This window comes from Schistocerca piceifrons, chromosome 1, assembly GCF_021461385.2.
Source record: "Schistocerca piceifrons isolate TAMUIC-IGC-003096 chromosome 1, iqSchPice1.1, whole genome shotgun sequence".
In the NCBI taxonomy this organism is placed as follows: domain Eukaryota; kingdom Metazoa; phylum Arthropoda; class Insecta; order Orthoptera; family Acrididae; genus Schistocerca; species Schistocerca piceifrons.
Window position 1 is genome coordinate 595,675,575 of NC_060138.1, and position 12,926 is coordinate 595,688,500.

The following is a 12,926-nucleotide window of genomic DNA, read 5'->3' on the forward strand; positions in this document are numbered from 1 at the left end:
TGCGACTGGTCAGGTGTGTGAGACAGTGAATCGCGATGACTGATCACTGCACCTGATGGGTAGAGTTGGAACTGAACGGTGTCAAAATGACACATAGAAATCATGCACCCCATACTCTGGCATGAATTCTAACAAGTCTGGTACTCGTAAGGTAATTAGTTTTCTTGCTATAACGTATTAAATAGGGGAGGTTTAATTTTAACCACCTGGTGTATGTTTATTATTGAGGATCCATGTGCTGTATTAGTGTTAACGTAGTATACAAGCAAGGAAGAATATTGCTAAATGTAAATGAAGAGCCCGATCGCAAATGAATTTCTGGCCTTTCTTGGTAGGTACAAGGAAATTATGATTTACGTCGTACGTCGTAAATTTGTCACTTATGGTAAGATGTAATCATGACTAGAATGTTGCAGAAATGATAACTGTTAGTCAGCTGTAGAGAAGTGGCCTGAGAGACCTTATCACTCGGCAGCTGTCCGGTGTGACGCTCGCGCTGAACTTTGCACGACCTGTGCCAGCGGGTCTGTTGCTTACGGAGGATGTATGTCTCTCTCCCGCAGGTGGCTCTGCAGCCTGGAGTGGAGGCGCACGCCCGTCTCATGGACCCGCCTGCCCGGAATTCCATGTGGAGGTTCGGCTACCTGACACCCGTCAACTACAACGACAACGAGCTCTACTGCGGCGGCTTCACCGGTGAGTTCTCTCATGGTGCTGATCACTTGAAAATGGCATAAAAGGTACAAACCTGGGTATTAATTAAATAAAAAAACAACCCAGATAATGGCGGTGTGATCATTTAAAAACTTGGGACGGTACCGCGACGAAGAATATCGTTTACCGTCGAGTACTGTCGCGAGGGATGAATCATGGTGTCCTCATTTTGAGGCGGAGGGCGAACGTCAGAGCCTATAATGAGGGAATATGGACTCACCCCCTTTGAAAACAACCAAAGCCGTGCACGCCAGCTCCGAAAAAGTCATGATGACCGTTTTCTTTGACTGCAAGAGTCCGTTGCTGATTGAGTTCTGGAACACGGCGCCAATATTAATGCACAGCGGCAAATGGACGCAATGCAAAAATTGCAGCGCGCCCTCAAGTCTGAATGCCCAGAAACGCAAACGGATGGTATCAAACTGTTGCACGATAATGCCCACCTACATGTTGACGAAGTTGTTACGACTACGCTGCACACGTTTCGCTGGCAAACCCTTACACATTATACGTACCGTTCCGATCCCTCCCCATGCGATTTCACCATTTTTGGAGCCATGAAGAAAGACATTCGTGGCCGTCGGTTTGCTTCGGACGATGAGGTGCACTCCTGGGTACAATCATGATGCCATACGCAAGCAGAAAGATTTTTCCATGAAGCCACTGACCATCTTGTCTCACAGTGGGATAAATGTATCAAAAATTATGGCGATTACTTTTGAAATAATAAACGTTTCCCTTACCTTTCCTAACCTGTCTCATTTTCATTTGACTGTCCCTTAGAGCATCTAAAATATCATCGAATCAGTAACAGACTGTAGACTTGTAATCAGAAAGCATAATAATCGACGACTTGAGTAAAGCAAGGTCAGTAGTGGGACATCAGTCAGCTGTGGCAAGAGGTCATCGTTAAAAAGTCCCACTACTTGCTGTACAAAAATGGCTCTGATTTGCATAAATTCATAGGGTGTTCTGTATAATGACATTCGCCTGAACGCGAACAGTTGTTCCAGTTAGCAATGTATCGCAGTTGTGAGGTTAAAATCTCTCTAACATCCTACAGATTTAGTTTTTTCGTACCACCGTTAAATAAATTGAATTTCGAGGTGGCTCTTTTGAGGAACCCATGAGTAATTTACTCTCCGACCCTCGCCTAATCTGAGCCTGTATCGGATAACTAACCGACGTACATATAAAGCTAAAGAATACTTAAAGCAGTGCACAGTTTTTCAGGCAAATCAATATTTGCCGATTGACCGATACTTTACTGTTCTCAGAACAACATAAGACTAAATAATCTAGATGTAAAATGGTCACATTATAATTGCATGGAGCTCTTTCGTTGAAACGAAGCATGTCACTCACAAATGCACGAATGTTTTCAGCAGTGAACGAGCCAACGGCAGGTCGTTTCTTTGGAAATACAGTACTCCTCTGAGACTGGTTGGTAGAGCATCCTCGAACTAATGTGGCATACTTTTCGTTGTATACATATGCTGCGTATTGTCACTATTAAACATAAAGCCTCGCAGTAGCGCTGTGTTTGACACTTTGATCTGATATTCGTGTCTAGTAGCCTCTTGATGTATAGGCGGTGTCCGAAGAATCTTCGTATGAACAAAAACCTTCGTCGTTAATTATTAACTAGGCTGATCAATAAACACAACTCTGTCACATCTGGACCTCAACCCGAAGCCTCATGGAGCACTGATATGAAAATCGTAACAAGTGTGTTCAATAGCAAAGAATTTAGAAAGCAGGAGTCCCCGTCACACATATTTCACTATCTTTGTCAAAGAAACAAATACACTACTTGCCATTAAAATTGCTACACCAAGAAGAAATGCAGATGATAAACGGGTATTCATTGGACAAATATATTATACTAGAACTGACATTTTATTACATTTTCACGCAATTTAGGTGCATAGATCCTGAGAAATAAGTACCCAGAACAACCAAATCTGGCCGTAATAACGACCTTGATACGCCTGGGCATTGAGTCAAACAGAGCTTGGATGGCGTGTACAGGTACAGCTACCCATGCAGCTTCAACGCGATACCACAGTTCATCGAGGGTAGTAACTGGCGTATTGTGACGAGCCAGTTGCTCGGCCTCCATTGACCAGACGTTTTCAGTTGGTGAGAGATTTGGAGAATGTGCTGGCCAGGGCAGCAGTCGAACATTTTCTGTATCGAGAAAGGACCGTACAGGATCTGCAACATGCGGTCGTGCATTATCCTGCTGAAATGTAGGGTTTCGCAGGGATCGAATGAAGGGTAGAGCCACGGGTCGTAACACATCTGAAAGGTAACGTCGCTGTTCAAAGTGCCGTCAATGCGAACAAGGGGTGACCGAGACGTGTAACCAATGGCAACCCATACCATCACGTCGGGTGATACGCCAGTATGGCGATGACGAATACATGCTTCCAATGTGAGTTCACCGCGATGTCGCCAAACACGGATGCGACCATCATGATGCTGTAAACAGAACCTGGATTCATCCGAAAAAAATGACGTTTTGCCATTCATGCACGCAGGTTCGACGTTGAGTACACCATCGCAGGCGCTCCTGTCTGTGATCCAGCGTCTAGGGTAACCGCAGCCATGGTCTCCGAGCTGATAGTCCATGCTGCTGCAAACGTCGTCGAACTGTTCGTGCAGATGGTTGTTATCTTGCAAACGTTCCCGTCTGTTGACTAAGGGATCGAGACGTAGCTGCACGATCCGTTACAGCCATGCGGATAAGATGCCTGTCATCTCGACTGCTACTGATACGAGGCCGTTGGGATCCAGCAGGGGGTTCCATATTACGCTCCTGAACCCACCGATTCCATATTCTGCTAACAGTCAATGGATCTCGAGCAACGCGAGCAGCAATGTGGCGATACGATAAACCGCAATCGCGACAGGCTACAATCCGACCTTTATCAATGTCGGAAACGTGATGGTACGCATTTCTCCTCCTTACACGAGGCATCACAACAACGTTTCACCAGGCAACGCCTGTCAACTGCTGTTTGTGTATGAGAAATCGGTTGGAAACATTCCTCATGTCAGCACGTTGTAGGTGTCGCCACCGGCGCCAACCTTGTGTGAATGCTCTGAAAAGCTAATCATTTGCATATCACAGCATCTTCTTCCTGTCGGTTAAATTTCGCGTCTGTAGTAAGTCATCTTCGTGGTGTAGCAATTTTAATGGCCAGTAGTGTAGTACAATATTAGCAATAGGTATGACACATAATTCCATTTCATTCGGCATTGCTGCTTTTTTATTGGCACGCTGATGAGCCAAAATATTATGACCACCTGCTTAATAGCTTGTTTGTCCGTGTTTGGGACGAAAGAAGTACTGATTCTGCGTATGAGGGATCCGGCAGTTTGTTGGTAGGTTTTTGGAGGTATGTGGCTTTAGATGTCCACGCAAAGATCAGGTAATCTGCTTAAATAACGGGCCGCTGATTTGCCGATGCGGTGGTGGCGCCCGATAGCGACAAAGATGGGTTCCATAGGAATTACACCAGGCGAATTCCGTCATCGAAACATCAACGTGAGTTCACTATGGTGCTCCTCGAACCACTGTAACACGATTCCGACTCCGAGACGCGGGCAGTTATGCTGCTGAAGGATGACATCACCGCTGGGGAAGATATCAAGGATGAAGGGATGCAGGTGGTTGATAGCTGTCAGCCTGCCAATGTGTCTTTGATAACTACCACAGATCTCATGAAAGTGCAGGAGAAGGTCTCATATAGCATAATACCTCCATCCTTAGCGTGCTGCACGTTTTGCGTCACCTATTGAAGCAAAAATGTGGTTCACCCGAAGAGCTGACACGTTTCTTTTAATCAACAGTAGAATGTAGATGGTCCCGTAAATGACGATGTCGTTGGGTCAACATGTGAGCTAACGATATCGTTGGATCAACATGTGAACATGTAGGGGTGGTCTGCTGCGGAGCTCCATGTTCAACAATGTACGGTGTGCCCCGAAACACTTGTGCATGCACCAGCATTGTGCTCTTTCGGCAAAGATGTCACAGATCACCATCTGTCCTACTTCACAGAGAGACAAGTCTCCGTATTCCGCGTTCTGTGAAAGGTCTTGGATGTCCAACCATTTGGCGTCCAGTGGTAGTGTCATTATCCGTCTATCTCTTTCCGTAGATGCTCGCGGCAGTAGCACGTGGACATTCGACCAGCTTCGCCGTGTTAGAGATACTCGTTCACAGGTTCTGCGTAATAATACTCTGTCCTTTGCCAAAGTCGCTTATCTCAATGGATTTATCCATTTGCATCCCCTTTCTTTGCTAGGGTGACCCCGTCTGCTACCGCGTCACGTGCCCGCAACGCCAGAAGATGACATCCAACGTCACCGTGGGCAGTGGTCATAATGTTTTGGCTTACCTGTGTACGTCTTCCCAGGCGTCACTGCAGGGTGCACTTGACAACCCATCGTTACACCTAACCTCACTGTCTCGCAAATTAAATTCTAATTACTGGTTTATGGTACAGAAAAGGGCATCAGCAACTGCATTTGATGAAAGGTGTAACTTTATTTACTTCGGAGCAGCAGATGAACTCCTCGAGAGTCTGGTCCATAAATGTGTAAGATGATAATCTTGTCTAAAGTACGCACAGCAGCGAGTTAACAAGAACCGCTTAGCTGCTGTGCACGATTTCTGTAAAAACGTTGAAAGAAGGTTAGGAATGTTTCATTTAATTATTTAAGCTTTTTAAGACCTGTTAGAAAAAAAAGAAAACTTTCTGTGAGCCAAAGTGAAGGTGAGCGGAGGAGACATTCGCACTTTCTGGACGACAAAATTAAACTGGTTTTGCGACGGTGTCGTGTGTAGCTTGTTGACATGTAACACGGCGGTGTTCTGCTCAGTGCAGTGGCAGCAGTACAACGGCAGCTGCGGCCTCTGCGGCGACAGCTTCGGGGAGCCCAAGCCGCGCCCACACGAAGCTGGCGGGCTCTACGGGAAAGGCGTCATCAGCAGGAACTACGTCACCGGGCAGGTATGGCACACACACAGAAGAGAACGCTCGCACAAATTCTACCTTTGAAAATACCACACACCGTCTGAAAACCTGCAAATGGATTAATGAGAGAAGACACAAGATATCAGGAGTACTCATTCCCCTTCTTTATTTCCTTGTGTCATTTCTCTCGAAATTCAATTTGTTTCCTACACAGATAATTCTATAAGAAGCTCATGTATTTTTCACACCATTTTCTTAGATAATTTGTTGCTGTTTGTGGCCTTCAGTCCAAGTAATGTATTGAAGCAGTCGTTCATACCAGTCCGTCCTCTGCAAGCCCCTTCAGCTCTGTGTAACTACTGCAACCTACATCCATTTGAACCTGCTTACCGTATTTCAAACCTTGGTTCCTGTATTAAATTAATAGGCCCCACACTTCCTACCGTTATCAAATTGACAATGCCTTGACACTTCATGCCATGTCCTGTCACCCGATATTTATTTTGGTCAAGTTGTCATAAACTTATTTTGTCACGAATACGATTTTGTATGTCCTCATTTGTTGTTCCTTTTACCACTCTTGTCCCAAGTATCCTTCTATGGCACCAAATTTTAAAAATTTCTATTCCCTTACTATCTAAAGTACCTATCTTCCGTACAGTGCTACGCTCCAGACATATACCTTCAGAAAATACTTCCCAGTAGGTAAATTGGTATTAGACATTAAATTCCTCTTCTTAGCAAAAGTTTTTTTGTCAGTCCGCATTTCACATCCTGTCTACCTCGATTATCATCAATTATTTTACTGACCAAATGGAAAAACTCATCTACTTTTAGGTTCTCGTTTTCTAATCCAATTCCATCACAGTAGTTTGATTTAATACAGTTACACTCCATTACCTTTCTTTTACTTTTGTTGATATTCATCTTATATTTTCAAGATACTACCCTTTCTGTTCAACTGTTCTTCCACATCCATTTTTATCTCCGATAGAACTTCAGTGTCATTGGCAGACCTTAAAGTATTTATTTCTTCTCCTTAAACTTCAATTCCCTTACCAAATTTCCCCTTGGTTTCCTTTACTGTTTGTTCGACATACAGATTGAATAACGGCAGGAATGGGCTACAACCCTGTCTCACTCCCTTCTCAGCCATTGTTCCTTCGTTTACTTTCTTATCTTTTTTCTTTTGAACTAGAATATTTCATTTGGTTCTGTGGGGTCCGCAGTGTAGAATATGTCCTCTAATGACTTGATTAATATGAATATTAGCCAGCTACACTGCTCTTTAAACGGTTTTTATTTTATAAATCACTCACGATGAGCCATTTTCAGCATATTGCCATCATCAGATGCCCTGTAAATACGTATGTAAGTGATGGTCTTATTATAATGGTATGGTTTACCGTTTTTATCGTACATGTAATATCGTGGCTTCTTTTTTTTTTTTTTTACAAAATTTCGTGTAACACTTACGACAAGTTCTACATTGGACAAATCGGTACGAACGTCATCACTAGATATAAAAAGCAGGCCATAGAAAGTGAAAACAACCCATCTACATTTTTCCAACATCTACAAAGAGAAAAACACGACGTAAAACTCATGAACGAAGGATTGGAACTCCATGTTAAGAAAAAGGGAGCAATCATAAACATCCCTGAGGAAACAGAGGTGCATTGACATGCATACAACAATCTCACAAATTTATTGAATGAACAAACCGACTTAAAAAGCAGAAAGTACATAGGAAACTTTATTCACATTATAAAGCAAGAAAATGGGTAATGTAATAAATCAGAGGCTGAATAATACATACCGATAGTATCAGCGATAACAGCGTGAAGAGTATACAACAAAGATATAACACCAAGAAAACATCACAATTGATAGACAATAAAAAAATTATTACCAAACAATGAAAATGTAACATGGAACCTCAACTAAAACCAAAACAAATTCCTGGTAACAACATAATGAGAAGCAAACTTATAAAAATAATTAAAAACAAACGAATTTACACACACCTCTTGCTTATAATGGTAACTATGTAAACATCTAATATCTCTAATCCAGTGTCATACAAGCTGTCAAGAGAACAATAGCATACATGAAAACCGACTAAAGTCATATACACGTCTCAACGTTCATCTGAGGAGAACCTAATAATTCTAAAAAAGAAAACAAAGACTTGCAACAACGGTATGACATGTAAGGTAAAAACACCAAACGAATGTATTATAACTTTTCTGATCATAATTACAAACCATTATATTAAGACCATCACTTACTTACGTATTTACAGAGCACCTGATAATGGCAATATGCCGATCTGAGTCCATCGAAAATAATTTACAAAATAAAAATTATTTAAAGAGCAGTGTAGCTGGCAGATATTCTTACAGAACATTTCAAAAACTTTGTTTTCTGCATACCTTACGATGTGGTGTGAATGATTCATTCAGGAAACATTACTCAGCCTAAGGCTAAGGCTTTTTCGCCGAATTAACGTTCACTATGCCAAAGTTTTGTTTAATTTGAAGTACAATCAAATATTAAAAATTTTACGGAGAAAATGATGCTTAGAGTGGCTCTATACGTGATAATGTCTTAGACATTGTAACATTTTGTAAACTATTTGGGATTGTTTATACTAAGACTGCTACTACATTTATGATCTATTTAAAAATGTTTTTATTTCACCTTCAGGAGATTCAAGTTGAGGTGGACCTGACGGCTAACCACTATGGCTATTTCGAGATGTTCATCTGCCCGAACAACAACCCGAAGTTTGAAGTGGATGAAGAGTGCCTCAGAAGGTTTGTTGCTCCAACATGTCATCAATTAAAATGTCGAAACATGCTTTGACAATATTCGTAATGAAGCATATACTTGATGTTCAAATATTTCATGCCCAGTTTTTTTGAAAAACGAGTGTTAATAAACTCCCTGTATCAGATTTTCATAAGAGATTTTTGTCAGTATCAATCTCACGAAAACTAGTCTTATTTGCGTTATACAGCGTCGGAGGCCTTGGACAACGACAACCTGAAAAAAGAAGTACACAAACAAGAGTAAAGCAATGGAGGCAGATAAATCGAACAGACAAGTGAAGACAAACATAAACATATAACACAGAAACTAAGATACTGACACAAATAATAAATGTTGACACTTGTAGCATGTAACAACATATGACAACAGATGTATACTGGAGGTCAGAAGAAGAAATGTAATGAATAAACACTTTTAGAGATAGAGAGTAATTTATTAACAAATAACCACTTACATACAAAAACTAAAACTGAATTCATGAACACTTTTTTGGAGCATTTTAAGCTATAGTTTCCTAGAGAACTAAGAAAACAAAAAATGAGGGGCAGCAGAGATGCAGATAAGGAGAAGAGCCACAAAAACCTACAGACTGAAAGAAAATTTAATGCACAAGTACTAAAAACAATTAATGAGGAAAGGGAACTGATTAATATGGTAGAGAGAAGACAAATTATATTAACTGGATTTGTAATTCACATAACAGCTTCATAAATATAAAACATCTTAGAAGAAAAAGTCCTTGGAAATAATAAAGAGCTAGGCCCAGAACAACCATATTACAGGGTGTTATCAGTGTATGAACTGCAGTATCTTTAAGCTAACGGTGAAGATGGTGAGGGAGCGTGAAGAATGGCTACATCTACAAGTCGTTGCCTGACAAGTCGTTGTCTGACAATGATGACGGCATAATAGGAGAAATATATCAAGCCTAAACATACGCTTCTGGGCAAAAAGATTGCAGCACGCTGAATGAAGTATCGGAAAATATTGAACCTGGTTGATAGCAATACAGAGAAGAATTAAGGTTCAGTCCAGCGCAACCAATATGTCTCAGCAAGATCAAGCTTGAGCTGTTGGTTGTTTGGAAGTAAATAAAGCTTCAGGTTAGTGCTACGATCAAATCGTGGTCATTACAAAAGTTTCATTGGCTTAATTTGGCAAAGGTTGTGGAAAAAATCGGCTATGTCATTGTTGGAGGATTTGGTAGGGGAAGGGGGGCGAGTGCTGCTTTACCCCACTGATCCTTATTATTATTAATTTGTGAGGAAGGCCATACATTATCTGTAACACACGAATTTAGCAAACTGTTAAACTAAGGAGATACTGTTTCTTGCTGTAAGTTAGAGGAGACAGCATTTTAATGTCTTATTACAAGGCTGTACATTCAGTTAACAATAATTCACACTGACATAAAAACTGAATTTACATAGTAGAACTATATATATTATACCACAATTTTCTAGTATGCATATAATACTGGACTTTTCCATTTCCTCATACATGTAAGTAATTATATTCATCACATTCCATTACAGATGTTTATGAAACCTATATTAGCAGTACGTCTCGCCATTGGCCTTGACGAAAATTGAACACCTGATCCCCTTCTTCATGACAGAAACGCTTCCGTTCCTCACCACCACCCCCGTCATCCGAGATCACACACTGGCCATCGGATGTTGGGATCTAGCGCCAAAGATGCAGTAAATGTCTACTTCAGCTCTGCAGTAGCAATAGTTATTAAGAGTACATCTAGTTTATAGTTGTCACAATTGTGATGTCGTTTACTACTTTTCGAAAAGTATATATTTAAGAAGCAATTAAATGAATACCAAACCGGGGTTAGATATATGTGTTTACGAGGTAGATTATTTTCTGGTAATGAAACGAAAAAATGCACTAGGTTTTTTGAAGTGTTTCTTTGATAATGTTTTGTGGTTTCCAGCTGATTTCGTAATTTCATTTTTGGGCGTTATATGTTAAGGAGTAATCAGGTTGTCTCCACAAGTGCTCCAAAGAATCGTCTTATGTGTTCGGCACCTGGGCTATGAAACCAGTAACGGTATCTTCAGTGAAACGAATTTTGAAACTACAGAAGATAGGAATTTTTGTTTTTAAGGCCTCAAAATTCAGCCTTATGTACCACTTCCGGCAATTGCAAAGTGCAAGACATTTACAGGGATAATGTTATTGAGGAATATCAGCAGTCTTTTTCTTAAACTTCATACAATCAAAATATAAGATTGGTAGCATTTTTACAGTTGTTTTATAGAATACACAAGTATGAAGAAATAGACTACGAAAGTTCCTGTTGGCTCAACTGTGAACACCTGGAGCTTCTGGGAACCTGATAAGATTTTTTTTTTAGCATGTAATAAATGGAACTCATAGCTACTAAATACAACATTATATCCCTGACTCGAAATGAAATGCGATGGTGAATATGCTGGAAGCGCTCCTTAGCTCAGCACGCCCCCTACCCTAAACCGTACAGACGCTTTCAAAGTACATCTCCGCACCTCCCACGCCATCGAAAGCTCATCATCCAATGTGATTCCTCTTAGATTTATATCTTGCACTTCTGCATGTCTTCAGCTGCGTTTTTGTCATACTTATGTTAATGTGTTACACTGTTTTAGTGAATGAAATTAGCAATTACTTAGGTACTTGAAGCAAAATTTGGCCCTCTAAGTTGATTTCCTCACCTACGGTACTTCGCCCCATAACTTCCTTCGGCCGTTATGTTTGTTCACTCATTATTTTTGACTTGCGCTATTTAAAACTGCTTCTCATTTGCCGACCTCTTGTCCTCCAAAATATTTTTATCTTCTGATTATGTCCATTTTTCTTCTCTCCTTAGACGAATGCAAAACTGTTGTCTTACTGCCTCTGCTTTGGAATTCTTCTAATTTTAATACTTTGCCTTTTCAAAACATTAGTTTCTGATGTTTTTAATCATTTAACTTGTTTATTGGAAGATCTTGTGTAACTTCTCCGATAGAGTCAGTTAAGTTTCTGATCTGGAGATACTTTTTCAGTTTTAATTTTGCAGTGTTATGATTACCTAAAAAAATTATTGGTGTCGGGCCTGGCTACAAATGAAACAGGTCTGCGACATAAAAATTGTTCCAAATTTATTAAGTGATTTTTATAGTGTTTCCATCGCTGATTTCGGGAAAAATAGTGAAAAAATTCCATCACGTATAGTTATTTCACAAACTGCTTGTCTAGTTTTAGCTTTTTCCGATATTTCAGCAGTCAAGTGAGTTTGAATTTTTTTTAGGATCTCCATAAACTGTTATTTAACCGTAGATATACGTAAAATGAAGAGTAGTTAGGAGAAAACAGCAGTATTTTCATGTCAGTGCCTGTCTTCGCACTGCCCCTTCCCCCGCCATCACCAAGCAGTGAGCTTCTGCTATTATCCGTCAGTTCACAGTACCTCTTGACTCTGTGCTGTTCATGTGTTGTTATTAGCGCATTAAAGTAGTGACTGTTTTCTTGTGCTGCGAAGTCGTTTCATGGACAAAGGACAATGGCTACCAGAGGATGTATAAACTCGCCAGATAGCTTCTGCTACATTTGTGGTACTAAACCGTTAAAAAGCAACAAAGAAACATTTCAGATTTTGTTGAAAAAGTATATTTCGCCTATTTTGGTATAACGTTAGGTGATCAAGATATGCCTTGGGCCCCGCACAAAGTTTGTTCAGTGTGTGTTGAAGGACTGAGGTAATGGTTTCAACGTAAAAAGCAGTCCTTACCTTTTGTAACACCAATGGTTTGGAGGGAGCCCAAAAATCATAGTGATGACTGCTGTTTTTGTTCTTGCAGCGCACGAGGTATCAATTTGAAAAACAAAAAAGGATATTTCTTACCCTAACATTCAATCAGCCATTCGCCCTGCTCCTCATGGACCTGAAGTACCAATACTCTCTCCTCCATATTCTTTGCATGATATAGATGATTACGAGCCATTGGCTCAGCAAGATGATAGTGAAGAACACAGAAACTGCTACGATCCTGGCGCAACCGATCCCTTTCCATTCTCACAATCTGAACTAAAAGATTTATTTAGAGACTTAGGCCTTTCTAAAGAATCGGCAGAGGTTTCAGGATCTAGACCGAAAGATAAATGTATGTTGGCTCCGGGTACATCCTTGACTTGGTATCGATCGAGGGAAAAGGAGTTTGTATCTTTCTTCTCCCAAGAAGGTGACCTGGTGTTTTGCAGCGATGTTCCTGGACTTAGGGCACGTTTGAAAATAGAATATGCTCCTGATGAGAGGAGACTTTTTATTGATTCTTCAAAAAGAAGCCTTAAGGGTTTTTCATTATAAAGTTATTTGGAGTTTTCTGAATAAAACAAATCAAGTTTCACCCTTCTAAG

At 40.6% G+C, this 12,926-nt stretch overlaps 1 protein-coding gene across 1 annotated transcript in view; it reads left to right on the top strand.

The window, feature by feature from the left end:
* Positions 1–12,926, top strand: part of LOC124784833 — a 351,151-nt gene that overhangs the window by 319,501 nt on the left and 18,724 nt on the right. The window contains exons 3-5 of the mRNA XM_047254132.1: positions 564–696; positions 5,608–5,738; positions 8,412–8,521. Coding sequence (XP_047110088.1) covers positions 564–696; positions 5,608–5,738; positions 8,412–8,521 — 374 coding nt within the window. The remainder of the gene's footprint in view (positions 1–563; positions 697–5,607; positions 5,739–8,411; positions 8,522–12,926) is intronic.